Genomic DNA, 27,978 nt, shown 5'->3' on the forward strand with positions numbered 1-27,978 from the left:
GTCATACCCTTCCCCCACCTCTAACTCCTAGCAGCCACGGATCTTTTCTCCATCACTAGAGTTTTGTCTGAGAATACCATATAAGTAGAAACACACAGTATGTAACCTTAAAGACTGGCTTCTTTCATTCAGTATAATTCCTTTAAGATTCATTCAAGTTGTTGAGTGTATCAATAGTTTGCCCCTTTTTATTACTGATAGTATTCCATTGTATGGGTTTACCATAATTTATCCATCTAGGATATTCCGATTGTTTCCAGATTTTGGCAACCATGAATAGAATTGCTATTAACACTTGTGTACATTGTGTGTGTGTGCGTGTGTGTGTGAACTTAAGTATTCATTTCTCTAAGGTTAATACCTAGGAATAGGGGAAGCCAGCACAACTTGTCCAAGGCAAGGTCATGGAAGCTCCACAGACACATCCAAACTCCCTGAGGGACCGAATTACTGGGTTGAGGGCTGTGGGGACCATGGTCTTGGGGAACACGTAGCTCAAATGGCATAACATAGTCTATAAAGACAATGGTCTACGTTCTACTTTGGTGAGTAGTGTCTGGGGTCTTAAAAGCTTGTGAGTGGCCATCTAAGATATTCCACTGGTCTCATCCCATCATGAGCAAGGGAGAATGAAGAAAACCAAAGACACAAGGGAAAGACTAATGGACCACAACTACCACTGCCCCCAGCAGACTGAGTCCAGTAAAACAAAGGGTGCCCAGCTACCACCACTAACTTCTCTAACAGGAATCACAATGGAGGGTCATGGACAGACCTGAAGAAAAATGTAGAACAAAATTCTAACTCACAAAAAGAGACCAGACTTACTGGCCTGACAGAGGCTGGAGAAACCCTGAGAGTATGGCCCCTGGACACCCTTTTAGCTCAGTAATGAAGTCACTCCTGAGGTTTAGCATTCAACCAAAGATTAGACAGGCTCATAAAACAAAACAAGACTAAAGGGGCACACCAGCCCAGGCGCAAGGGCTAGAAGGTAGGTTGTTGTTAGGTGTCACTGAGTCGGTTCTGACTCATAGTGACCCTATGTACCACAGAACGAAACACTGTCCATTCCTGCCCATGCTCATAATTGCTATGCTTGAGTCCATTGTTGCAGCCACTGTGTCAATCCATCTCGTTGAGGACCTTCCTCTTTTCTGCTGACTCTGTACTTTTCCAAGCATGATGTCCTTCTCCAGGGACTGATCCCTCCTGACAACATGCCCAAAGTACGTAAGACACAGTTTCGCCATTCTTGTTTCTAAGGAGCATTTCTAAGGGGCAGATTTGTTCCTTCTTTTGGCAATCCATGGTATATTCAATATTCTTGGCCAACATCACAATTTAAAGGTGTCAATTCTTCTTTGGTCTTCCTTATTCACTGTCCAGCTTTCGCATGCATATGATGCAACTGAAAATACTATGGCTTGGGTCAGGCGCACCTTAGTCTTCAAGGTGACATCTTTGCTTTTCAACACTTTAAAGAGGTCCTTTGCAGAAGATTTGCCCAATCCAATGCAGAGGGCAGGAGGGGGCAGGGAAAGCTGGTAGTAGGGAACACAAGGTAGAGAAGGGGAGAGTGTTGATATGTCGTGGGCTTGGTAACCAATGTCACAAAATAATACATGTACTAATTGTTTAATGAAAAGCTAGTTCGTTCTGTAAACCTTCATCTAAAGGACAATTAAAACAAAGCCTAGGAATAGAATTGTTGGGTCATATAGTAATTTAACTTCACATACAACAAAAAAAAAATAATGCAAAACTTTTCCAGAGTGGCTGTGCCATTTTACAATCCCACCAACACTCTTTTACTAAGCAAAAAAAAATATATTTTTTTAATTTCGATGAAGTACAATTTATTTATTCAGGTGAATCATGCTTTTGGTGTATAAGAACTCTTCATCTAACGTCAAGTCACAAAGATTTTATCTTATGTGTTCTGAAGGTTTTCTATTTTTACATTTAGACCTATGATACATTTTGAATTAATTTTTATATAAGGTGTGAGGTTCATTTTCATCATCTATTTTGCATATGGATTGTTCCAACATTTTTTAAAATAACATTTCTCCATTGAATGGCCTTTGCACCTTTCTCCTCCTTCTCTTTTCCAGAGATATTGATAGAATTGGCATTATTTTTTCTCCATATGTTTGGTAGAATTTACCAGTGAAACCATGCGGACCTCAAGGTTTCTTTCCCAGATGAATTTTTAACATGACTCCAACTTCTTTAATAGTTTTAGGACTATCTTGGATATGTATTTAATCTTGGATGAGTTTTGGTGGTCTGTAGTGTTGGGAAAGGCAATTCACCATAAGCCATAAATGTCCCTGCACATTTCTGCTACATATGCCAAGAATGCAAGGTTCTAATCACTCTTTATCTGGGCCATTTCTCAGGTTGTGTCTGCAGTGAGGGGGATGAGGTAATATCTTCCCTTTAGGAGTCAACTATAAGAGATAAATTCCCCAAGTTCAGTGTTCGTTGGGTGTGACACAAATCCACTGCATGTGTGACACCCATCTAGTCCCATCTTCATTGCCCCCATGGACTTGGGAGTCATGTGGAACCAACGCAAAGTCAACAAGAGGCTTGTGATGCTTGCTGTGCTACAAATAATAAAATCCATTATCTCTGACCCCAGGGTCTCATGTATTCTGCCAGCATCCATGAAGCAATAACAAATTAACTAGCTAAGTAGGGTAAAATCTCAGACTGTTCACACTTCTTGACATGTAGTTTTCAAGGAATTGGTTATTTCCTATAAATTGTCATATTTGTGTTAGTATTCCCCCCCCCCCAGTATTCCCGTATTGTGTTGCTAACGTCTGTGGGGTCTGTAGTGATATCTCCTCTTTCATTCCTGACATCGGTAATCTGTGTCTTCTCTCACATACCCACTCCCCCCTGCCCCACTCCCCTCCCGTATCAGTTTTGCAAGAGGTTTATCATTGCATTGATCTTTTCAAAGAACCAGCTTTCGGTTTACTGATTTTCTCTTTCAAGTTCATTGATTCCTGTTCTTTACTATTTCCTTCCTTCCCCTTGCTTTGGTATTACTTTTTCACGTTTTAAACTTTTTCTTAAGTTGGAAGCTTAGATTATCTTTCTTCTTTTTCATATAAACATTTAACACTATAAATTTTCTTCCAAGCAATATTAGCTGCCTCCCAAAATTTGATATGGTATAATTTCACTTTTGTTCATTTCAAAATGTATTTGCTAATCCATGGGTAATTTAAAAGTGTTTGGTTTAGTCACCAAGAGTTTAAAGATTTTCCAATTCTCCTTCTGTTACTGGTTATGGTCAGAGAGCATATTTCATATGATTTCAATTTTTAAAAATTTGCTATATTTCATAATCCAGGATATAGTCAATCTTGGTGAGTGGTCCATGTGCACCTAAAAAGAATGTATACTCTGCTGCTGTTGGGTGGGCTATTAATGTCAACTAGATCTAGCTGCTATTCATAAAGTTTCCACTAAAAAAGCTGGACAATGAATAAGGATGACCGAAGAAGAGTTGACGCCTTTGAATTGTGGTGCTGCCGAAGAATATTGAATATACCATGGACTGCCAAAAGAACGAACAAATCTGTCTTAGAAGAAGTACAACCAGAATGCTCCTTAGAAGCAAAGATGGCGAGACTGCTTCTTACATACTTTGGACATGTTGTCAAGAGAGATCAGCCCCTGGAGAAGGACATCATGCTTGGCAGAGTACAGGGTCAGTGGAAAAGAGGAAGACCCTCAACGAGGTGGACTGACACAGTGGTTGCAACAATGAGCTCAAGCATAACAATTGTAAGGATGGTGCAGGACCAGGCAGTGTTTCATTCTGTTGTGCATAGGGTTGCTGTCAGTCAGAACCGACTCGACAGCACCTAACAACAACAACAGATCTAGGTGATTGATGGTATTGTTCAGTTGTTCTATATTCTTGCTTATTTTCTGTCTAATTCTATTGATTATTGACAGAGGAGTGTTGAAGTCTCCAACTCCTGTGGATTTTCAATTTCTTCTTTCAGTTCTACCAGTTTTGCTTCATGCATTTTGAAAGTCTGTTGTTTGATGTATACACAATTAGGATTGTTATGTCTTTTGAAGAACTTCCTTCTTTAACCCTGGTAATTTTCTTTGCTCAGAAATCTACTTTGATACTAACATAGCCACTCTAGCTTTTATTGTTTACACAGTATTATCTTTTCCCACTTTAACTTACTATATCTATATATTTGAAGTTAATTTTTTGTATATAGTACATAATTGGATTAAAAAAATCCTTTCTCACAATCTTTTAAATGATGTGCCTAGAACATGCACATTTAATATAATTATTGCTATGTTTGGATTTAGGTCTACTATTATTTGTTTTCTCTTTGTTCCCTCTGTGTTTCATTCTTATGTTTCCCCTTTCCTCCCTTCTTTTCGGTTATCTGAGTATTTCTTAGTATTCCACTTTAATTTTCTTATTGTGTTTATGACAATATTTGTTTGTATACTTTTTTTTAGTTGTTGCTCCAGGGGTTAAAACATACACATTTAACTTTTCAGAGTCTATCTGGAAGGACTTTATGTGGGAAAACATCATTAATAAAGCAGGAAAAAAAAAAGACAAACTGGGAAACACATTATAAATGTATATCACAAATTGTCAATTTCTTTTATAAAGAGCTCCAACAAGTCAGTAAGAAAAAGACAACCAAGCAAATAGAAAAGTGAGCAAGAAAAGATATGAACAGACAGATTATAGAATAGGAAAGTTGGTTTTTAAACATATGAATTTAAAATAAAAAAATGCAAATTAAAACAGTAAGTTTAGCTTTATCAGATTGGCACCTAATATTGCACAAAAAACATTAAATTGAACTTTGAATTTAATAGGAAAAGACTGGAAGCTAACAATGTCCAGTAATAGCAGACTGATAAAAAAAAATTAAAGTAAATCCATGTAAGAGTTTTGTGCAACAGATGGGAGTCTCTGGGTGGTGAAAATGGTTAATATGCTTGGCTGCTCATCAAAAAGTTGAAAGTTTAAGTCCACTCAGAGGCACCTCAAAAGAAGGGCCGGGTGATCTGCTTCTGAAAACCTCATTGGGCACAGTTCTACTATGACACACACGAGGTTGTCATCAGTTGAAACCGACTTGATGGTAACTGTTTTTTTTTAAATGCAACTAATACTACGATGCTAGAACCTATGCCACCAGTATTTCTGATACCAGCAGGGTCACCCATGGTGGATAGGTTTTAGAGGAGCTTCAAGGCTAAGACAGAGTGGGAAGAAAGACTGGTGATCTATTTCTGAAAATCAGCCAATGAAAACAATACGGATCACAATGGAATCCTGTCCAATATAGTGCTGGAAGAGGATCCCCCAAGTTGGAAGGCACTCAAATTACACATCAGCTGCAACAATGGACTCGAGCATACAGTGATGATGAAAATGGTGAAAGACTCGGCAATGCTTCGTTCTGTTGTAGAGTCGCCATAAGCCACATCCAACTCTATAGCAGCTAACAACAACATGCAGCTGATGAAAAGAATATAGAGAAGGATACAGAACTGAATGTGCAAAACAATCTGTATGGTATGCTCTAATGTGTGTTTAATATAGTGACTATGTGTGTGTGTTTATACATGCATGCTGTCATCTCTGGAAAGATAAAAGAAGCTTGCAACAGAAGTTGGTTCCAGGGAAAGGAAATGGGTGGCTTGAAGATGTTACTTTTTTACTCTTTTGAAACTTATGGTTTTTGTCATGTGCATAAATTACCTATTTAACACGAGCAAAAGATTACAATATTTTGAACATTTTTCTAAGGATAACCCAGAACCCAGTGCCGTCACGTCAATTCTGACTCATAGCAACCCTATAAGACAGAGTAGAACTTCCCCATAGAGTTTACTGAACATAATTCATAATTTTATCTTTTCCTGATTATTAAGGGCCAGTGGTTAAGAACTTGGCTACTAACCAAAAGGTCGGCAGTTCAAACCAACCAGATGCTCCTTGGAAACTCCATGGGGCAATCTACTCTGTCCTAAAGGTTTCTATGAGTTAGAATCAACTCGATGGGAACTTTTTTTTTTTTTTTTTTTGGATTGTTATGAGTTACATTGAACATGAAAGCTCTAAGGGTGTCTTGAGATATGTAGGGCTGTTTTCACCCACACTAAATAATCCTAGGCTTTGAGAAAAAAAAGAACCCAAAACAGTTGCTGTCTAGTTGACTCTCACTCATGGTGACCGCATGTACCCAGGGCCAAGGAAGTGGGGTAACCGATCAAGTGGACCAGGAGAGTGGGGCCACCAAAAAATGAAGGAGCTGGGCCATCCCAGTGGGCCTGGGAGGCAGGGCCAAAACCCAGGGCCAAGTGGCCTCAACCCAAAATCCGAAGGGTATGGCCACCTAGAGTCTGGAGGGTGGGGCCATTGCCCAGATGGTCCCAAAGAACAGATACAATTTTCAAGCTTTGAGAGTTAGTGAAATTTGCTCTGTTGGGTTTTGGACTTGCTTGGTGCCTTTGAAGCTCTTCTTTCCATCCAGTTTCTCCCCTTTGTAGTGAAAATGTCTATCCTACGTTTGTACCACCATTGTACTTCAGAAGCAGACAGCTTGTATTCTAGATTTCACAAGTTCACAGATGGAGAGGAATTTTGCCCCAGAATGGAATAGAATACGTCCAGTCTCACCCATACTTGATTTAGACGATTCAGAGGATGAAATTTTGGACTTATAGTTGATGCTGGAACGGGATAAGACTTTTGGGATGATGTGAAAGAGTAAATGCCTTTTGCATGTGAGAAGGACATGAAACTGGGGTGGGGGGGGCAAGGAATGAAATGTTATGGATTGATCCTGTGCCCCCCCTCCAAAAAAAAATGTGTTAGAACCTTAACCCCTATATCTCTGGATGTAATCCCATTTAGGAATAGGGTTTTCTTTGTTTTGTTAACCTGTGTAGGGTGTCTTAAACCTCCTCACTTTTGAGATATAAAAAGAGCAGATTAGGCACAGAGAAGCAAGTATGAATGGGGAAAAGATAGATGCCACGTGGAGATATTCTGGGAATGCCCAGAACTCTAGAGAAGCTGAGACAAGGATTTTCTCCCAGAGGAGACAGAATCTTCCCCTTGAGTCTGTGCCCTGAATTATGGCCTCTTAAACTATGAGAAAACATAGTTTGTTAAGGCCACCTACTTGTAGTACTTCCATTATAGCAGGATTAAGAAACTATGACACTATGTGTATAAGAACTGTGCTTCACAGGGTTTTCAAGGACTGATTTATTATTCAGTAGATTGCCAGGCCTTTCTTCTGAGGCACCTCTGGGTGGACTTGAACCTTCAACCTTTTGGTTATCAATTCTTTTTTCATTCAGCATAAGTCTCTTGAGATCTGTCCGCGTTGTTGGCATTTATGCCTTTGCCCGGTCTTTGTTCAATTATGTTAAAAAAAAAAAAAAAAAGGCAAACGGCCACAATGCGATAACTTGAGGGATTCCCTCATAATGTGATGAGTTTTAGAAATCAGACTTCATAACCACTATCTACTTTTACATGATTTACACACATCCCAGTTCCATATAATTGAACAAAGATCAAGCAAAGGCATTACTGAGGTCACTGTGGGAGGCTCTACATTATTTAATGAGTGCTAAAAAAAAAAAAAAAAAAAAATTTTTTTTTTTTTTTTACATTGCTAAGATGGTTAAGTGCTCAGCTGCTAACCAAAAGGTTTGTGGTTCAAACCCACCCAGTGGCTCCACAGGAGAAAGAACTGGCCATCTGCTCCAGGCCTACTTTGTCACATGGGGTTGCTGAGTCAAAATTGACTCGGCGGCACCTAACACGTTGCTAAGTACATGTCTGAAACTTTTTCAGAATTGCTCATTCATTTAAAAATATTTTTGAGTATATGATACGCACCAGGGAATGTTCTAGGTGCTGGGATACAACAACGAACAATAGACCCTGGCCTTAATCCCCGGGAATTTACATTCGAATTGAGCAAAGAATAAGATAAAGCAGTAAGTACTCCAAGCAAAAAAGAAGGTGAGAGCAATTAGGGCGCTGATTCCACCAAGGTGTGATGAGAAAACAACTAGTATTACTTACACACCAAAACCAAACCTGTTGCCGTCAATTCCGACTCATAGCGACCCTACAGGTCAGACTAGAACTGCCCTGTCCGATTTCCAAGGCTGGAATCTTTACGGAAGTAGACTACCACCTCTCCCCCACAGCTTGGTTGGCAGCCAAGTGCTTAACCACTGCGCTACCAGGGCTCCTTATATTTATATATACAAAACATGTATGATAGATATATATTTTAAATTATTTACATGTGTGTTTAATATATAAAATAAGGACTTTATTACAGGAGGCTCTTTCTTTTGTGTCTGGCAGTCAGGCATGGAAGGTAGATGTGAAGCTGGGAAAACGAGGACAGCCTGGAACCTGTCAGAACGGGTAGAACCATCGGGACTGAGTAGAACCCACGTTGGTCTCTCACCGCCTACAAGTTTCCAACTTTGACAGCAGGGTTGTCCTGCAGAAGCTGGCACCATCAGTTAGAGCAGGACATACACCTGGCCCAGCAAACAGGGAGGCTGAGAGGGGTGATCCAGGAGAAGCTAGCATTCCTGTTGGCCTGGCTATTGCCCCACACCAAGATGAGCCAGTAGATAAGCAACGTGGGTGAGCTTCGACAGCACCTTGTGCCCTGTCTTGACCTCCCAATTATAGTCTGGCTGCTACTTTCCTTCTGCCTTCTCTCACACTGTTCCCTGTGGCCCACGCTATTCAGAAACTATGCAGGGTGAGGAATTCTGGGGACCATAGTTCCAGCTTAGCTCAACTGGAACAATATAAATCCACCACAGATGGTCAGAGGACTTGAAAGGCTTTTGAGCTGAGAACCTGAAGAATGACAAAGATTCAGTCATGCAACCCTGTCAGGATTTGGAATATTCCAGGCAGAGGGAATAGCTAGTGCAACGGCTCTGATAAGGTGATATATGCCTGGTATTTTTCAGAAACGAAGGACACTGAGGCTAGGGTATGGTAGAGGCGGTGTGGTACAAAATGATCAGTGGCAGACCAAAGCAGGGACCAGACCGCACAGGGCCTGTAGCACATGGCAATGAGCTTAGATTTTTTTCTAAATGCAATGGGAAACCACTGGAGAGTTTTTAACAGGGATGTAGTTTTATCTGATGTACACACTTTTTTTTCTTTTAACTTGTTTTGAAGTAATTCAAAAGTCACAGAAAAGCTGAAAAATAGTCTGAAGAATTCCATGCACCCATCACCCAGCTGATTTACCTTTTTAAAGGGCTGTTTCAGCTGCTTGGTCAGTACAGGCTGTGGTGGGTGGGCTGCTGCTTTCCCCAACTCCAGGCAGCGTGGTACTGTGTATAGAAGACACGCCTAGCGTACAGCGGCAACTCCAGGCAGCGTGGTACTGTGTATAGAAGACACGCCTAGCGTACAGCGGCAACTCCAGGCAGCGTGGTACTGTGTAGAGAAGACACGCCTAGCGTACAGCGGCAACTCCAGGCAGCGTGGTACTGTGTAGAGAAGACACGCCTAGCGTACAGCGGCAGGCTGCCCTCACGGTGGTGCAGAAGACTGTGCAGGTGTGCAGGCAGTAATACCACTGACAGGGCTGGCGCGAGTTCACGTCACAGTGCCTCCCTGCCAGTTTTCAGGTCTTGTGAGAAAGCCAGTACCATTATTTTACTCTCAATTCACAAATTCATGTTGGAATAACAATATTACCTCACAGGCTTGGCCTCAAATTGATTGGCTATTTCTACCAATTGTACGAATTCTCAAAAACAAAACAAAAAGTTGATGTCACTGCAACTACTTAAGACAATGTTTCACAAATAATTCCACATTTCCAAAAACGCTTTCCGTGTTCGGCATCTGGAATGCGCATGGCCTCCCGAGGGAAACACGCTGAGGGGCCGACATCCATGCTGATATGAGGTCTTGGTCTCCTTACAGCTGACCTTCCACTTGTTTATCTTCTCCTTCCATCAGCCTTGGCTTTCTTTACTTGAGCTCACAAAAAATTTCCTTCTAGTAAGTTCTGCCATGATTCTCTCTCCATCCTACAATGCTGTGTGGCTAAAAGCCAAGGTTCAAATATCCAACTGTGCTGAGGTTCTACACACATCCAAGCTCATTTCTGATGGCACAATTCCAGGTTTAATGTTAATATTAACATTAAAATTTACAGCTAGCATTAACTACGGATTGCCATTCACTCTCACTAAAAACACACACACGTGGCAGTGCTCATTAAGTCGTGAGGGTAAAGGAGAACGGAAGAGTAGCCAGGCGATCTTACAGGACTCATTTATCCTCTCGCACTGTTATAAATGGGAGCCTGGAGCCACCGCTGTGGGGCTCAGTGAGAATGAGCAGAAAGTGCCTCATGCATGGCAGGCACCCAATTAAGTTAATATCATACATGTTAATAAAAACAAACATCTTCACATGTTCTTAAGTGAGCACAAAGAAATGCTTCAGGAAAAAAGGGAGGGTGGGATGGGGTTCTGAACAGACCATTTATCTTCTTTAAGAAAAAATGTAGAAATAGGTAAAAACTGAACTATCAGAGTATTCAGAAAAAAGCATTACCTGACAAGGAAGAAAAGTGGAGAAGTTTTTGATCTTTAATTAGAGCTTGAAGTATACATGTCTCTTTCTGTAATCTAGGGGATCTTCATGTAAATATTTAGAAAGAAAAAAGAGGGAACGCTACGTCATAACTTATGAACTCTAAATTTTGAGCTATTTACTAATTAAGGACAGTTTATTAACAACTATTTCCTTTCATTTCACAATGGCTCATGAATAACAAAATAAATTATCAGCAAATTCAACCATAAATTAAAAAATAAAGTAAAAAAAACTGTTAAAAGTTTCATAAATGCTAGCACAGAAATACGTTTTAGGTATGTTGATTATGGAGTTACTACATGCTCTGTGTAAGAGAACACAAAGAAGACTCCCCTCCCATTGCTGCAAGTTCGCAAAACACATAAAAAACCTTGACTCTTTTCCTCAGCTTAATTAACTGCCCTTCCGTTGAACACAACCGATAATAACTGCGATTATTAGTGAGATGTGGTAAAAGGAAAAGATGATGACCTCTTAGGAGATCATGTAAACCTAAAACATATCTCAAACTTTCTAGTCTCAACCTGTAGTTCTCACTTATTAAATGATTTACAAAGAGCCGCTAGAGAGATGATTTACTGAGCAGGCTGAGCTCTGTCACTACTATTTTGCTAGTCACAAACACATATATTTGCCAGTAAAATGAAGGAGAATAGTGCTTATTTAAATGAGACTGGATGCAAGGAAAAACACAAAGACAAAGCTATAAATATCTTTAAGTTGTGCTACACTGTTTTGGATATTTAGCTTAAAAGTTTACCCTATCAGTGCACCATTTCTTGCTTCAAAATGCAATACCTTTGGAAGTAGATAGAATTTTCTTTTCTTTTTCTAAATAAGCCAGAGTTAAAAATGAAAAGGCCTGAACAAACTGGGGAAAAACTGAGTAATATACAATCAGTGACTATTAATGGGAATATTCATTTTATACAGCAGGTACTGAAACCATTTAGCATTCTTTAAACAGGCATTTGATCAAGTATTCTTTAGCTAGCGTACTCAATACTGAGGCATTACAAAAAAAAAAAAAACCATATATGGCGTTATTACAAGGGATTCAAGATGGCAACAACTTGGAATCCAGTGCCAACATGGATTATAACAAGTCCAGTGAGTATTTTGTTTTTCAATTATTCATAGAAAATTTAATCCTGATTAAGTATCCTTAGGCAGGAATTCACGGGTAGTTGATGACTGAAACCAACATTTACGTGAAATGCTTCTGTTAATTTAATCTGTGTATATGGCTTAATTATGACTGGGGATCCAATGTAAAGAAAATGAATTATATAAGGATTAGGATTTTAGTATCACAACACATAGTACTTTTTCCTTCTTTTTTTTTAAAACATGTAAACCTGCCAGTCCCTTCACCTAAGTGTTCACATTTTAGAACTGCTCATTCTCACAACTCAAGTAGTTTATCTGTCATATTTTGCATAAACTGTCATCAACCCTTTGCTAATCAAGCTAAAAAACATCAACTAGAGCCAAAAATGACAGAAAAAACTGGAGAATAACCCCACCCATAAATAAACAAAAGGTTACTCATTTAACTGTGAACATTTTGTATTCATTTCCTGAACCGATTTCACTTTCAATTCCTTTAAACTCCAATATGAATGCATTTTATGTAAAGCATTAAAAAAGACCAGTTTTTAATCAGCGTACTAAGTATACTGATTTCATAACTGGACAATTTTAGACACATATAAGCAAGTAATCATTTAACTGATTACTTTTTCTGAGCCTATCACACCTGAGTTGGCTACGTTGACATAAGATGAGGCATTACTAAGTGGTGACTATTTTACCAAAATAGCAGATAATTCTCTCCTATCTTTATCTCCACATGGAAATTGCTTGTCACCTTATAAGAACATCTTTCTTGAAAGTTGATTGTTTAAGTATATTTCAAAACATTTATTATCTTTGTTTTTGGTACTGCTTAAATGCAGTTATATAAATAACATGCTCTGCTTTCTCTAATTTTTCATACCAAATGTATGAAAAAAAAAAGTCACTGTATTTGGATCCTTATTGCACTCTGTTAAACCAATTCACTGTTCCTTTGAACACAATCAAGTATCAGAAATGGGGCCGACTTTTGTGTCCAGATGATATGGTCAGTGGTAGTGTTACCGAGGAAAGCGACGAAACTTCCCAGTACAGACTGTGGGACAGAAAGAGTCTGTAGAGAATAACCATGGAAACAGACTGGCAAAGGATAACACCTATTGTGATAACCTGAAAAGAAAGAAAATGCTTTTACTGCTTGCAGAAACACAGAAGTTATGTTCAATTTATCACGAATCTATATACACTTCTTATATAAATATATTACTTTACCCTTAATCTTTACCAGGGGTGCATTTTATCAAAGACATTTTCAAAAGAAAAATATGACTAATGTTCAGAGCTTCCTTTGACAGTTAGTTTACAGACGACAAAGTATGACACAAAAGGATAATTTGCTAAGCCGTCCTCTCCTAAGGCTGTGCACACTACAGGAAGGAGTTTCTGTAAGTACACAGAAAATCAGGTTCCTGGCTAATATAGTAACAGGAACAAAGCACGCCCCGCCAGGATCTTGACGAGTACTCTAAAAGTCCTTTAAAAAATTCTCAAGTCACATTTCTATTTTTATACACTATCCCTACTTATTTACCTTTGTAGAACACCTCAGGCTCAAAGAACATTCACACATTCAAGTCATACTACACTGCTTGTAAAGGGCTCTGGGCAGAACTCGATGGAGGTGTTCGCTTAAGAAGGTGGGTATCAACACAATGAAAATGTGGCACGCTTGGGCACGGCACTGTAGCCTGCAGCTTGTTAAAGCAACTCGAATGATTTTTATAAATCTATCTTGATTTTTACCGTTATTTAGCAAGAATTCTTAATTATTTTCTTAACAAAGATATATTACGGATTCTCTTATTTATACAACAGTACTCTAGAATAGGCCAAAGTAAGAAAAACAAAAGTTATTTTCTATATTTTGTTTATATACTAAATTTTTTAAACTTTGTATTTACTAGTTAAACGTTTTGTTTCAAAGTCTTATTTTCAAGCCCTCGAGAAACCAGTGGATGAACAGGCCCTTCACACTTTAATAATTTTTACTAAAGACTGTATTTTTATTTAAAGAACGATTCTGATCATTTAGATTACTTACCTTATCTCTTTGGTAGTCACTGAAAATGACAGAAATGCATGCAAGGACTGGATGGCATAAAAACCACAAGATACAGCCCTGAAACAAACGAATGGAAGCCATTAAGGAAGACACAGACAGATGTATTTTCACAATGTCCCAGATAAAAACATGACTAGCATATTAAGGGGGTGCTGATTGACTAAAAAACTCAAAAACAGTGGATCCTGTTTGAGGGGTAGGGCAGAGGGGTGGAACTGGGCTGACAAGAATGGGAGACTGAACCCTGGCAATTCCCTTTTCCAAAATCAAATGTGAAATAAAATCATAAATTAATAAACAGTAGTTTTTGAGATGTCTGGTATGTTAAAGATATAGGAAATGAAAAAAAAAAAAACAAAAAAAACAGATGCAGAATAGTGTGTTTAGTATGTTGCTATTTTTATAGGGAAAGGGGAAAATCCATAGGCATATAAACCAAAAATTCTCTGTAAGGAAAAATTGGGAGCCAACAGCTGCAATCATAGGAGGAGGTAATGGCAAAGGAAGAGATAGGAGAGAGGTGAGAAACACTGAGAAACACTTTTTGTTAATCTTTGGATACTTTCTCATGTTTGAACCTACTCAAAAATAAAATTAAGACATATAAAAAAATTTTTTTAAGTTTAAGGAAAAAAGTTTGGCACTATTTTAAACATGAAACAAAAAGGAAATTTAATGTCTAGATACCCCAAATATGTAAAATAATAAACACTCCTGTCCCTGCGAAAGATTCAAAAGAATGGCTTTTTCAGGCCTGTTGGGTAGTCAGAAGCCTGAAGGTGGTTCCTGGGGCTGTAGAGGCAGCTGTGAAATGCTCAAGACTAGGGGTGAAGACAAAACTTGGCCTTCCTACCCTAGCAGCCCTGAACTGGCCAGCAGAGACTCGGGGGGCTGGCCGGACTGACTAAACAGCTTCTCAGAATCCTCCTTCAACTGCCAAGATGAGAACAGGTTCCTTTCAATCTGACAGAAGAACAGGACCTTCCAGGGAAGGAGGCTTCTGTAATGTCACTGCACCAACCCCCTCCTGCCTTTTTTTTTTTCCTTTATTAAATGAGTGTAGGACTTTCTTGATTGGGTACGAGAGTCAAATTTGCTTTGCCATCTCTGCAACAAAAGGACAAAGGAGAAATAAAGTGGACATGATCTCATATAGACGGAGTGAAATGGTTGAAATGTCATCTGCACTCAGCCTGTGGCTCCGTCTGGGTAGGATGAGGACAGCTCCTCACAGTTTGTTATAAAGCACTGCGTAACTTTGAGAGAAACAGTTCATAGTCAATAACCAGCGGGAAATGCAAACCATCTCCTAATTTATTATTATTATTTTTTTTAAATTATGATACTACAGAAAAAACATATAATTCCCTCTGATAAAAAAAAAATTGTGATCCAGGCAAAATGAACCTGCTAAAGGCTGTATGGAAAAGAACGCTCCACAGGTTCTGTAAATTGGTGATACCAACACCTGCACCTCCCAGGTTGTGAGGGTTAAATAGCGTGAAGCATATAAAGGGCCGGGAAGATGGTAACGTTGGCACGCGGCTGCTCTGAGGGTGAGGGTGACAATCAAAAGCCCGTACTTTGGCAAACGTGGTGTAGAACTCTCTCTTCAGCGTGCTCCTCTCCACGGTGATGATCTGGTAGAGCCCACAGCCTAATGACAGTGCCAGGCAAATTCTTAAAAGGATCAGAAGGATCCCTGCTAAGTTGTGATGTGAATAGTAGCTGTGATGACCGGGGTCTTCAAACTGTTCCCAAAGCAGCAAAATGCTCTGCAAAATCCAGCATAACATTCAGAGAAGAGATCACAGCTTCTTACAACAAAGTACTTTCTTCAACTCTCTGTAAATATCCCTTAAACATTATATATTTAATTTATATATAATGTTCACATTTCGGAAGAAGTTGCAGGATTAATCAGACTATAAAGGGTGTTAATTAGTAAAGTACAGGCATAGTCTTTTCCTCACTGATACCCTAAGCTAGAGAAAAAAGATTTTTAGCCAATGAGGCGACACACAGAAAGGATAAAAAATGTTATTGCTACCATGACTCAAATAAGACATCTTTATGGATGAAAATAAATTAAAAGGGTGAAAAGAGTAAATATAAACTTTCTTCTAAATCCATCTCCTTACTTCAAAACCATCATCAAGAATCAAACTGTCCTGCATTCAAGCCCCCTATCTCAGTGTCACTTTCGAATATCTCAGGATCTTTTCTAATCCAGAAATTAACAAATCAAAATCATTGATTTCAGACTTCACTCTTTCATGGAAGGTCCCTGGGTAAAGGAGAGCTATTTTTATACTCACTATAAGCACCCAGGGCACTGCTATTTCTCCTTTTTGATCGTTGATTTTTTTCTCCCATATTGTGACCACTGTAGTAAACTCAGCAAGTTCCTCATTAAGCTGTCCTGCTTACTGCTATTCAGAAGAAATCACTTTCCCTTTTATCTTTACCCAACATCAATCATCTAAATTACTGTCATCTTCCCACCATCACACATCCTTTATTCATTAAGTCAATCCTCAGAGCTGAGGCTGCAGTGGCTTCTAAAGAATTTAGATCAAAACTCAATAATAAATCCTATTCTTAGACTTTATGGAGTTTATCAGCAATCTCTTCCCTTCCTAATTCTCAAATCTTACACCCTAATTTTACTCGTGCTAACATGATGCCATCACTCTGGATAGGCGAAGTCCTTTGTCATCCTGCAAACATGAAATTTCCTTCTTAGGCTCGATATTTGTTCTCTATTACTGAAAATGTTATTCCTCAACCCCACCAAATTACAACCATCCAATTCTTGATCCTACATTCCTAAATTTAACTTCTACAACAACAAAAATGCTATTATAAAACTATCATTTCCCATGATTCACATTTTTACAAACCTAACTCATATTTTCATATACATACGCTAATTTGTTATCTGTCTGTCTTTGTCTGTCTGTCTTGTCTGCTTTGTCTGGGCTCTTGCTGAAGACTAGGGCTGTCTAATCCAGCCTTCATAAATGCACATAAACTCTAGTGCACTGTCATAAGCTGAACTTTCAATTGGTATTTGTCTGTGATAATACATTAAAATTATAATGAAATGAAGATTCAATTTTAAAAAGCTATTGATCGGGAAATGAGAATCTAACTTGTTCCATACGTTCATTGTATTTTCCTGTAACAAAAACATTAAGTTGGTAGAATTTTGCCCTTATTTTAATCACTTCTAAGTCAGTTATTTCTTATTTGCCCTCCCTTCCTAACCTTATCTCCTTTCTAAACATCACCACCTAAGACGGATTTCTTTCTCAGATAAATCATGTGAATTCATTACACCTACCTTACTCAGCATCTATCATACTAAATAAATACTGGGGTATAAAGAGGAATAAAGCACAGGCCCTACCTTCTTAATCAGTTTTCAAATTTATTTAATGAATTGAAACTTTAGATTATAATGTCCTTTACAGAGTCTAGGTGTGTATTTCACTTCCTTCTATCAGCTCATGCTAGTCACAAACCCAGTATAGATTTTTAAGTTTACACCCTTCTTCCTAATGTCTATAAATCTATTTCACATAGGCATATGGATGTCCTGGAATCAAATAAACCCTATTTCTACAAGGAAAAAGAAGAAAAAAAAGTGCACAGAAGGCCTTTCAAAAAGACCAGGTTTGTTTTAAAAAATGAGATCCAATCTTTTTCATTCTGTTTTCCCTTTCAATTTATCCCTGCTATTCACTGGAACTCTCCTTATGACCCTGCACCAGCAGAAGAGCTGTAACTAGATGAACCCCCAATTCACTGATTCCCTTGTCCAACGTTGAGTACTTGCTACATCAGATAATAGGAAAGACAGCTTAAAATGAAAGAAATGAAAATCTAGCCTAAATATTAAATCACCACCCTCAATGAGCTGATAGGAAGCTCAAATTCATGTAAGTGACAAATTCTGCAGTCTATATATACTAGCACCTGGTAGAAGAATAGATTATTGCAACTACTACTCTTTAAATTCATACTTAAAAAAGACACAAATTCCTCATGAGTCACAGGTTTAAATTTTGAAATGAGATACTTTCACGTTTGCATTTTTGAATACTGTGAAGTGGAAACACTGTGGATCAACACTCACCTGGGTTATGACAATGAACACAGCAATGCCCGTGGACGCAGGAGTAGAATCCCACTGGAGAGGTCTGCTTTGTGACTTCTTCATTCGGACTATTGTCCAGCCCATACACAGACTCAGGAGGAGGTATAACATCTGAATTTGGGAAGCGATGTCAAAAACTAATGGAAAATAAAAACTAAAGTCAATCAAGTCATCGTAATACAAAGAATTTGGTCCTTTTTTTCATTTAGAACACAGTTATTGTTTAGCATCCAAAAAAGAAACAGGCATTTTCAAGGAGAAGCTGAGGAAATTCAACAAAAGACACTTATGTAAAATAATTCTAGAGAATTAAAATGTTACCATAACCATAAAATTTATAAACATTTATTTAAAAAAAAAAAGGTTAAGACAATTACAACATTCCTTTTGAAAAAAATGTATACTGTATTTTTCACAAATAACACACCCATGTAAGTAACACACATAGCACTTAGGAACATGAATGTTGCGGGTGATCAGTGGATGGCAAACAATGTATAATGCACACGTTATCTGCATAGAAATACAGTATTTATGTGTCCGTATAATATCACGGCTATCTCTATTAAGGCCAACCTTAAGTCACCTTGCGTTTTCCATTTTTCTTAGCCTTTTTTAATTATGTAATCCTGTTTTCTATAATTCATTGGTTAGTAAAATAAACAAGTTTTAAATATAATTTTTGCAACGTGAAGAACACCAGTGCCTTCATTTCTGGAGCTGTTAATTTTTTTTTAATGGCTGAACTATAACATGAAGAACAAGTATTTTCTAAAACTATTAATAAGAAATAATACAACAACATATTGCATAGCCAGGCAACATCTAATTCCGTGGGCTTCAGTTTCAGAGTGCCGGCAACAAACGAAATGCTCCATGCGTTAGTGCCATGTGCCACCAGGTGGTCATCACTTACACAGCAGGGGAAGCCTGTACTCGACAAAAAGATGTAACGAAACACCTGCATCCAGTTAAGTACCATAAGAAAACAATAAAAATCTACAGACATGCGTATTTGTTTTATAAGCTAGTATTTATTGATAAAAAAAGGTTATAACTTTCTCATCATAGTGTATTTTGATTTGGAGTTTGAAAAAAATTTATGGTCACAATTTAATAAAATAAAACTTTCTTCAAATTGTCATCCACAACTTCAATGTCCAGAACTTTTACTTCTGATATACAAGCATATTCTTGTAGAAGCAGATACAACCGGCTGTAGTATAGTATTTATAAGTTACAAGTCAAATACCTATTAATGATCAAGCTTTTCAGATATATTTTGACATACTATTCCCTGCTGTACCATCCAAATTAAAATAGGTTACTTCATATTTACACTTTTATATTTGTAATAGAGTATTGTGACAATTAACTGTCACTATATCTGAATGATATAAAATGTCATGGAATTTTAGATCAAGCACACTTTTTTCATCACACTGTACTGTACCCATTGACAGTGAGTGGATTTTGACTCACAGTGACCCTACAGGGCAGAGAGAACTGCCCCAGACAGTTTCCAAGGAGTGGCTAGTGGATTTGAACTGCCAACCTTTTGGGTAGCAGGTGAACTCTTAACTGCTATGCCACCAAGACTCCTTTCTCATCAGAGCTTTTAAATAACTGTGATGCCAGTTAATTTTATTAAACATTTCACAAATACATATTCAACTGAGAAGTTTGTTAAAGGAATACTCCTATGTAAATTGGCAATTAACAAAAACAAACAGATGGAAAAACCCTGATTTTCTGGGTCATTTCTTCATGTACTAAGTAATAAACCAAAAAAAAAAAAAAAAAAACCCCAAATCCCAACCCACTGCCATGGAGTTCATTCCAACTACTAGCGACCGTAGGGTTTCCAAACGCTGTAAACCTCTACGCAAGTAGACTGCCACATCTTTCTTGCGTGAAGCTGCTGAAGGTTTCAAACTGCCAACCTTTCGGGTTAGCAATTGCTTTAATCACTTCATCACCAGGTCTCCTTAAGTACCACACATATGGATAAAATTCTAAATTACCTAAAACACTGCTTACCTGTTGTTGAAAAATATCTAATATACAAATCACACAAAACCCCATTCTGGCTTGAAATTTTAATCTCTTAACAAATCAAACCTTTTGTGAGAACTACTGAAAAAAAAAAAAAAAAAAACTCCTATTGCAGATTTTTCTTTTTTTTTAACTTTTGCTTTTCAACCTTCAATGAAGACGTTGCTGTCTTTGAATCAATTTCGACTCGTGGAAACCCCATGTGTGTCAGACTAAAACTGTGTTCCAGGGTTTTGGAAGCAGACTACCAGGCCTTTCTTCTGAGGCTCCTCTGCCGATCTTTCTGTTAGCAGCCAGGTACATTAACTACTGCACCTAGACAGCCTAAAACATTGTTGGGTACATGGCAGACTCTCACAGAAATGTGACAGTCCTAGATTTTAGCATTAGCTTTGCCAGCAGTGGCTTCTGTGTGATTTGCCTCTTTGGATCTCCATTTCCTCACCTAAAATGCACAAGCTAAATTATTTCTAGGGTTCTGTCCAGCTCTAAAAATCTACAATTCTATTAAACACCCAAAAGTCATCCAAGAGAAACGAGGAAGAAAGCAGGGCTCTAGACACTACTCAAAAAGGATACGCTTCTCTCGTTCATGCCTAAAAGGTGACAGACATGTTCTCTTCACGAGGAAGGTGGAAGGCTCTGGAAGTTCAGAATCTTTATGGGCAGAAACACCAGGGTGAATGGTGCTGAGATGATTAACAGAGATTACCACATGCCGCCCTATCAGAGAGTGATGAGGCCAGAAGACAAACATAGGAGCGGAAGGAGAAGTAAACCCCAGGATGACCTCATTCAAAACCTTCTTTTTAAGAGCAAATCTTAAAACAGTTGTCCAGGATTAGGAATGGCACGTGACCTGATGTCCCTCTGAAGTGCTCTTTAAAGTCATGATTTTAGGAACTTTTAAGTATTTTCTTATCATAATTAACAAAAAAAATTACTTCATAAGAGTTCCTTTTACAAATAAAAGAACAAAGGTGTGAGGTCAGCTCAATTACAGGTACACTCAGAGAGAAAAAGTCAGTGTAACAGAAAAGGAGCCCTGGTGGCACAGTGATCAGGAGCTCGGCTGCTAACCAGAAGTCCGGCAGTTCAAGTCCAACAGCCGCTCCCTTGGAAACCCTGTACAGCACTTCTATTCTGTCCTATAGGGTCACTATGAGTCGGAATTGACTCAGCAGCAATGGGTATAAATAGAAAATGGGATAATATATGGGAAAAAACTTCAGCTTCGGAGTCAAAAATTTGGATCTGAGTCTGGGCTCTACCAGGCTCAATAGCTTAGACTGGGTCTACCCCTCAACAGCTCACTGACATCTGGAGAACTACTGTATGTTGCTGAGTTTTGTTTCTTTATCTGCAAAACAGGGATAAGCACACCTACTTCACTGAGTTTTCACTGAACATAAAATAAGAGAATATATGTAAATATGCCCTAAAAACACTAAAAATTACCAATTGCCAAGAGGAAACTAAATAGGACACATGGGAACCAACTCTGTAACCCTGTTTTCAGTAAGGTTGAATTTGAACCAACTGTAGCCTTGGATGGGTAACTGTACTGCAATAAAAATATGTATTTTTTAAAAATAAAAACAAGAAATAGACAGCAAGTTTATCTTTAAAACAACAAAAAAAAAGTGCAAAAAATGAAACAAGACCCGTATCTCACACCATGCACAAAAACCAACTCAAAATGGATCAAAGACCTAAACATAAACTCTAAAATGATAAAGATCATGGAAGAAAAAACAGGGACAAAGCTAGGAGCCCTAAAACATGGCATAAACAGGATATAAAACATTACTAACAATGCACAAACACCAGAAGAGAAACTAGATAACTGGGAGCTCCTAAAAATCAAATACTTATGCTCAAGAAAAGACTTCACCAAAGGGTAAAAAGAGAACCTACGGATCGGGAAAAAATTTTTGGCTACAACATAACTGACAAGGGTTTAATCTCTAAAATCTACAAAACACTTCAACACCTCAATAACAAAAAGACAAATAATCCATTTAAAAAATGGGCAAAGGATATGAACAGGCACTTCACCAAAGAAGACATTCTGGTGGCTAACAGATTACATGAAGAAAAGCTCACGATCATTAGCTAGTAGAGAAATGCAAATCTAAACTACAATGAGATACCATCTCACCCTAACAAGGCTAGGATTAATCCAAGAAACACAAAATAATAAATATCGGAGACACTGTGGAGAGACTAGAACATTTATACATTTCTGGTGGGAATGTAAAATGGTACAACCATTTTGGAAATTGATTTGGCGCTTCCTTAAAAAAACTAGAAATAGAACTACCATATGATCCAGCAATCCTACTCCTTGGAATATACTCTAGAGAAATAAGAGCCTTTACACGAACAGATATACGCACACCCATGTTCATCGCAGCACTGTTTACAATAGCAAAAAATGGAAGCAACCAAGGTGCCCATCAACGGACAAATGAATAAATTATGGTATAGTCATACAATGGAATACTACGCATGAATAAAAAACAATGACGAATCCATGAGACATTTCATAACATGGATGAATCTGGAAGGCAATATGCTGAATGAAATTAGCTGCAAAAGGACAAATATTGTGTGAGACCACTATTACAAGAACTCAAGAAAAGCTTTTAACATAGAAGAAAACATTCTTTGATGCTTATGAGGGTGGGGAGGAAGGGAGAGGGATATTCACTAACTAGATAGCAGGCAAGAATTAAGTGAAGGACAACACACAATATAGGGGAAGTCAGCACGACTGGACTAAAAGCGAAGAAGTTTCCTGAACACAACCAACACTTTGAGGGACAGAGTAGCAGGGGTGAGGGTCTGGGAACCATGGTTTCAGGGGACATCTAGGTCAATTGGCATAACAAAGTTTATTAAGAAAATGTTCTGCATTCCACTTTGGGGAGTGGCATCTGAGGTCCTAAAAGCTAGCTAGGATTTGGTGCCAGCTAAGATGCATCAATTGGTCCCACCCCACCTGGAATGAAGGAAAATGAAGACCACCAAAGATACAAGGAAAACAGGAGCCCAAGAGACAGAGGGGGCCACATAAGCCAGAGACTCCATCGGCCTGAGACCAGAAGAACTAGATGGTGCCTGGCTACCAGCAATGACCGCCCTGATAATGAACACTACAGAGAGTCCCTGATGGAGCAGGAGAAAAGTGGAGTGCAGAACTCAAATTCTAGTAAAACGACCAGACTTAATGGTCTGACTGAGACTGGAGGGACTCCAAAAGACACGGTCCTCAGGCTGTTAGCCCAAAACTAAAACCATTCCCAAAGCCAACTCTTCAGACAAAGATTAGACTGGACTATAAAACATAAAATAATACTTGTGAAGACTGTGTAGCTCAAGTAGATACATGAGACTAAATGGGCAGGTCCTGTCTGGAGGTAAGATGAGAAGGCAGAAAAGAACAGGAGCTGGTTAAATGGACACAGGAAATCTGGGGTGGAGAGGAGGAGTGTGCTGTCATATTATAGGGGAGAGCAACTAGGGTCATGTAACAATGTGTGTATGAAGTTTTGTACGAGAAACTAACTTTAACTACAAACTTTTGCTTAAAGCACAATTAGAAAAAAAAAGTTCAGAAAAATACTCACATTCTGCCAAACTTCCCATGAAAGGTACCCCTATTCCATCTCTGGAGTAACTGAGAAATTGAAGAGGACAGTATTAGTGTAAATTGCCAAGGTGAAAAAATTGTTCACAATCAAAGCAAGCACAATTTTGGTGGACTAATTAGGATTAATTAGACGTAATGATGAACACAGTTGTAGTGGTTTGAGTTACCTGGAGAAATGCATGTAATTAGCTAAAGCTGAAGCAGCTTGTGACAGCAATGCAGTTGTCAGAACCTTTAAAATCATGTGCATGGGTCCTCCTTTCTTAACAGCCTGCCACAGTGACTGAGCATAAATGCAAGCCATCACAAAGTACACTAGGACTAGGAGAAAAAAGAACTCATGTAACCCTGTAAGAGAACAGAGGGAGTCTGCTTCAGTAAAACAAAACCAGTGACAGTGTTGGGTTGTTTTTTCAATCTTCTTGTCAACACAATTCTAAAAATGGTTTTGTAATTGGAGTCATGGCATTTACTTCAGTAACAGAAAAAAAAGGAGGGGTGGGGGAACTATTAAAACAAAAAACAATTTTTTACTTCAGGACAAAGTTGTAACGGCAAGAAATTAAATTATACTAGCTAAACTCAGTCAGTGAAAACGTCAGGGAACAAGTCCTAGAACTCACTATAAAATCAGTTTTGTTCAAAAACAGTAAATGAAAGCAATGATTTCAGCATTCAATTAGATACACTTTTTACCCTCCAAGTGGATTTCTTTTGTAAGAAGTTTAGAAACAGATTTTTTTCGGTCAACAATAGTTTAATATCCCCTGACGGTGGTTCTCAAAGTGTGGTCCCCGGACCAGCAGCATCACCAGGGAACTTGCTAGAAATGCAAATTGTTGCCCTTCCCTCCACCAACACTAATCAGAAACTCTGTGTTTTTATAAGTCCTTCAGGTAACTGCAATGCAGCCAAAGTGTGAAAAACACAGCTCTGAGTGTCTGATAACTTTCCATTTGAACCAGGCTTCAAAGTACTTACCATGTTCAGAGTAAACATGTTCTGAGGTAAACTGCCTATGGCTCTTGACAAAAAGGAAAGGGTAGGCAGATTACGTGACTCCAGTTCACAGTTAAAACTAGAGCAACAAAAGCCAACCAATCCAAAGACAGGCCATCAGCCAACAATTTAACTTGTGCCTCAAAGGTAAGCTGCCAGCTGCCCTCAAGCTGACTCCAACTTACGGCAACCCCAGGTGTGTAAAGCAGAACTGTGCTCTGTAGGGTTTCCAATGGCTGATTTTTCGAAAGATCACCAGGCCTTTCCTCTAAAGCACCTCTGGGTAGATTTGAACTTCCAATCTTTTTAGTACGTTAACCATTTACACCATCCTGGGACTCCAAAGAAACCCTGGTGGCATAGTGGTTAAGTGCTACGGCTGCTAACCAAAAGGTTGGCAGTTTGAATTCACCAGGTGCTCCTTGGAAACCCTATGGGGCGGTTCTACTCTGTGCTGTAGGGTTGCTATGAGTCAGAATCGACTCGACAGCAGTGGGTTTTGGTTTTGTGGGACTCCGAAGATACGTTAGGTTAATCATATTCTCTCTTGGAAATTCAAGCTACGAACCATAAAAGGAAGGAGGCAACAGGAATTGAAGCTGAAAGGTTGGGACAGGCCAGAAGAGTCAATCAAACTAAGCCATGTTGAAGTCAATGTGTTGAATGAGCAGAAATTATGAATGTGCAAAAGGGACCTGGCTGGTAAAGAGAAAAACAGTGTAAACATTCAAATTTGACATTAAAAATACCATGGGGAAAGACATGGATGCCAGCCATTACAGTTGCCCCTAGTTTCTACTAGCAGGTTTTCAGTACAGTCTTCATGTACCCTCATGGTAAATGTTTCCTTTTCCAAGGTATTTTGACTGAGTCTTCATTTTTCAGAAATTTTTATAATAAATCAGAAGGCTAGCTTTGAAGTTAAAGGCTTACAGTTACTTGTTGATTCTTTAGTATTAGTGTTGGGGCCCTGGTACTACAGTTGGTTAAGTGCTCAGCTGCTAACTGAAAGGACGGTGGTCTGAATCCACCAGCTGCTCCTCGGGAGAAAGACGTGGCAGCCTGCTTCCATACAGATTACAGCTTTGGAAACCCTGTGAGCAGCTCCACTCTGATCCACAGTGTTGCTATGAGTCGAAATCGACTGGACAGCAGCGGGTTTGGTATTGGTTTTATATTTTACAGAAATAACGATGGAGTATGGTGACAATGGTTATGAATAAAGCTATCTCTACTGAATTTGCAGATGAACAGTGTAAATTGCGATCCCTTCCATTCAAATTACGAACACTGAACCTGCTCCGTATTCCCATTTGGGGTAAACACCAATCAACAGAGAGGGGAATACTTCCACTATGTGGAAAATAATTTTGGAAAAAGCAGTCCACAAAATACAAATGAATAGTAGGAAAACCAGTCAATAAATAGTTCAACGGCAATCATGTTTTTTATGAGAACTCTTTAAAAAAAAAAAAAGGGGGCAAGAAGTATTTCAGCCACTGGGTGTCTCTCCTACTCTACATATGTAAGTTTTGACAGCCCACTTCTCTAATCCAGATAATAAAGTATGTTTAAGCTTTAAAGACAGATCAGATAATAGAGGGGCATTCTTTCTTTTTCCACTCCTTACATAGAAAAGTATTCCAGCTTTAGAAATAATGGGGCCAGAAGCCCAGAATTATTATAATACTGGAACAAGACCAAAAACAGTAATGCTGAACATTATATATATATCAACTTAAGTTAGTAGAATTCTTTATGCTATCCTGTTTTGAATCTTAGTTTGTATCTTTCCTTCTCAGTATTAAAGAATTAAATATGGAATTCTATTAAAAGTTTTATTTATTCATAATCCTTTATAGAACATCCATTATAGGGTGAAGTTTCTGGCCCCATTAAGTTGTAAATCCATCATGAAAAGAAAATCCCCAAACTATTCACTGAGTAATCAGAATACAGGAGGAAGAGACTTCTGAATATAAGACATACATCATCAGCAAAAGAATGTTTTAGGATTATGCAAGATTAAATGTAACTTTCAGACAAAGCCAGCATACAACCAACAAAGAAAACAGCTTTGCTGAGACATCAATATATGTAAGATGAATTGGGCCAGGACATTTGTGCTATACTTTGTTCAATGAATTACGTGTAAATTCTTACCTGGACCTTGTCTATGAGATACTTTAAAGATAAAATGCTGGTTTTGTACTCTCTTAAGTAAATCACCTCTAGGAAAAAGTCTCCCTGTTTTTTCTCTTCAGTATCAACTTTACTTTTGTTCTGCTACCATCCCTGACAAGCAAGAAGAAAGCAATCTGTGCTCATTTTGACATTAAAATCTAATTGTAAAATAGACGATTAAAAAAAAAATAGTTGCTGTCAGTCTATTCCAACTCATGGTGACCCCATGTGTGTCGGGGAGCACTGCTCCCCACAGGGTTTTCATGGTCACCAGGCCTTTCTTCCGAGTTACCTCTGGGTAGGCTCGAAGAGCCAATTTTTCTGTTAGTTGCCTAGTACTTAATCATTTACATCATTCAGTGACTCCAAAACAGATACTAAGTGTCAAATCTCACAGGTACCCTTAAGAATATGTATATCTTACATACGCTCTCCAGAAGAAAAACACTCTTAGAGGAGTATGAAATAAGTGGTAAACACTTGTTATCATGAAATATGTAGGTTGTATGGTGAGCTAAACGGTAGGAAGTGTCTGCAAACTTGGGCAGGCAGAACATTTGGAGGACAGCTTAAATAAATCTGGACCCATCTAAATGATGAGAGACTAGAGAAGCAGAGGGTAAGAAAATGGAAGAAAGCCCTTGGGTCATGGGGCAGCACCTGTAGGGGACACTCATGGACATCCACCCACTATCCCTGCTGTCTCAGGACCCTATGTCCATCCCAAGCTCAAATGTCTCAAGATAAATCCTGACTCGTCTTTTAACCAATCAGAGAATTCCACTGCCCTTCTCAGTAAGAAGTACACCTAACCCTATACTTTGACAGCATGGTCCATGGATTAAAAGTCTTAGTCCGCCTTTTGACACTAACTTACAATACTCCTAGGATCTCTTGCAGCAAAGGCATGTGACCTAGTTCTGGGCAATGACACGTGATGGGGGAGCTTCCGGGAAAGGCCTCTTTGCTCTTAAAAAGAGATACAAAGGAAAAACTGTCTCTCCTCTTCCACTGTGATG

At 38.6% G+C, this 27,978-nt stretch overlaps 1 protein-coding gene across 1 annotated transcript in view; it reads right to left on the reverse strand.

Annotated features, from left to right (window-relative positions):
- Positions 1–10,675: 10,675 nt before the first annotated feature.
- The window catches only part of GPR180 (G protein-coupled receptor 180), a 32,068-nt gene continuing 14,765 nt past the window's right edge, over positions 10,676–27,978 (reverse strand). Inside the window, exons 4-9 of the mRNA XM_003409631.4 lie at positions 23,944–24,124; positions 23,754–23,803; positions 18,046–18,203; positions 15,488–15,679; positions 13,884–13,961; positions 10,676–12,952 (exon numbers count right to left, since the gene is read on the reverse strand). Of these exons, the coding sequence (XP_003409679.1) occupies positions 12,794–12,952; positions 13,884–13,961; positions 15,488–15,679; positions 18,046–18,203; positions 23,754–23,803; positions 23,944–24,124 (818 nt within the window). The 3' untranslated portion in view covers positions 10,676–12,793. The remainder of the gene's footprint in view (positions 12,953–13,883; positions 13,962–15,487; positions 15,680–18,045; positions 18,204–23,753; positions 23,804–23,943; positions 24,125–27,978) is intronic.

Source organism: Loxodonta africana, chromosome 17, assembly GCF_030014295.1.
Source record: "Loxodonta africana isolate mLoxAfr1 chromosome 17, mLoxAfr1.hap2, whole genome shotgun sequence".
Classification (NCBI taxonomy): domain Eukaryota; kingdom Metazoa; phylum Chordata; class Mammalia; order Proboscidea; family Elephantidae; genus Loxodonta; species Loxodonta africana.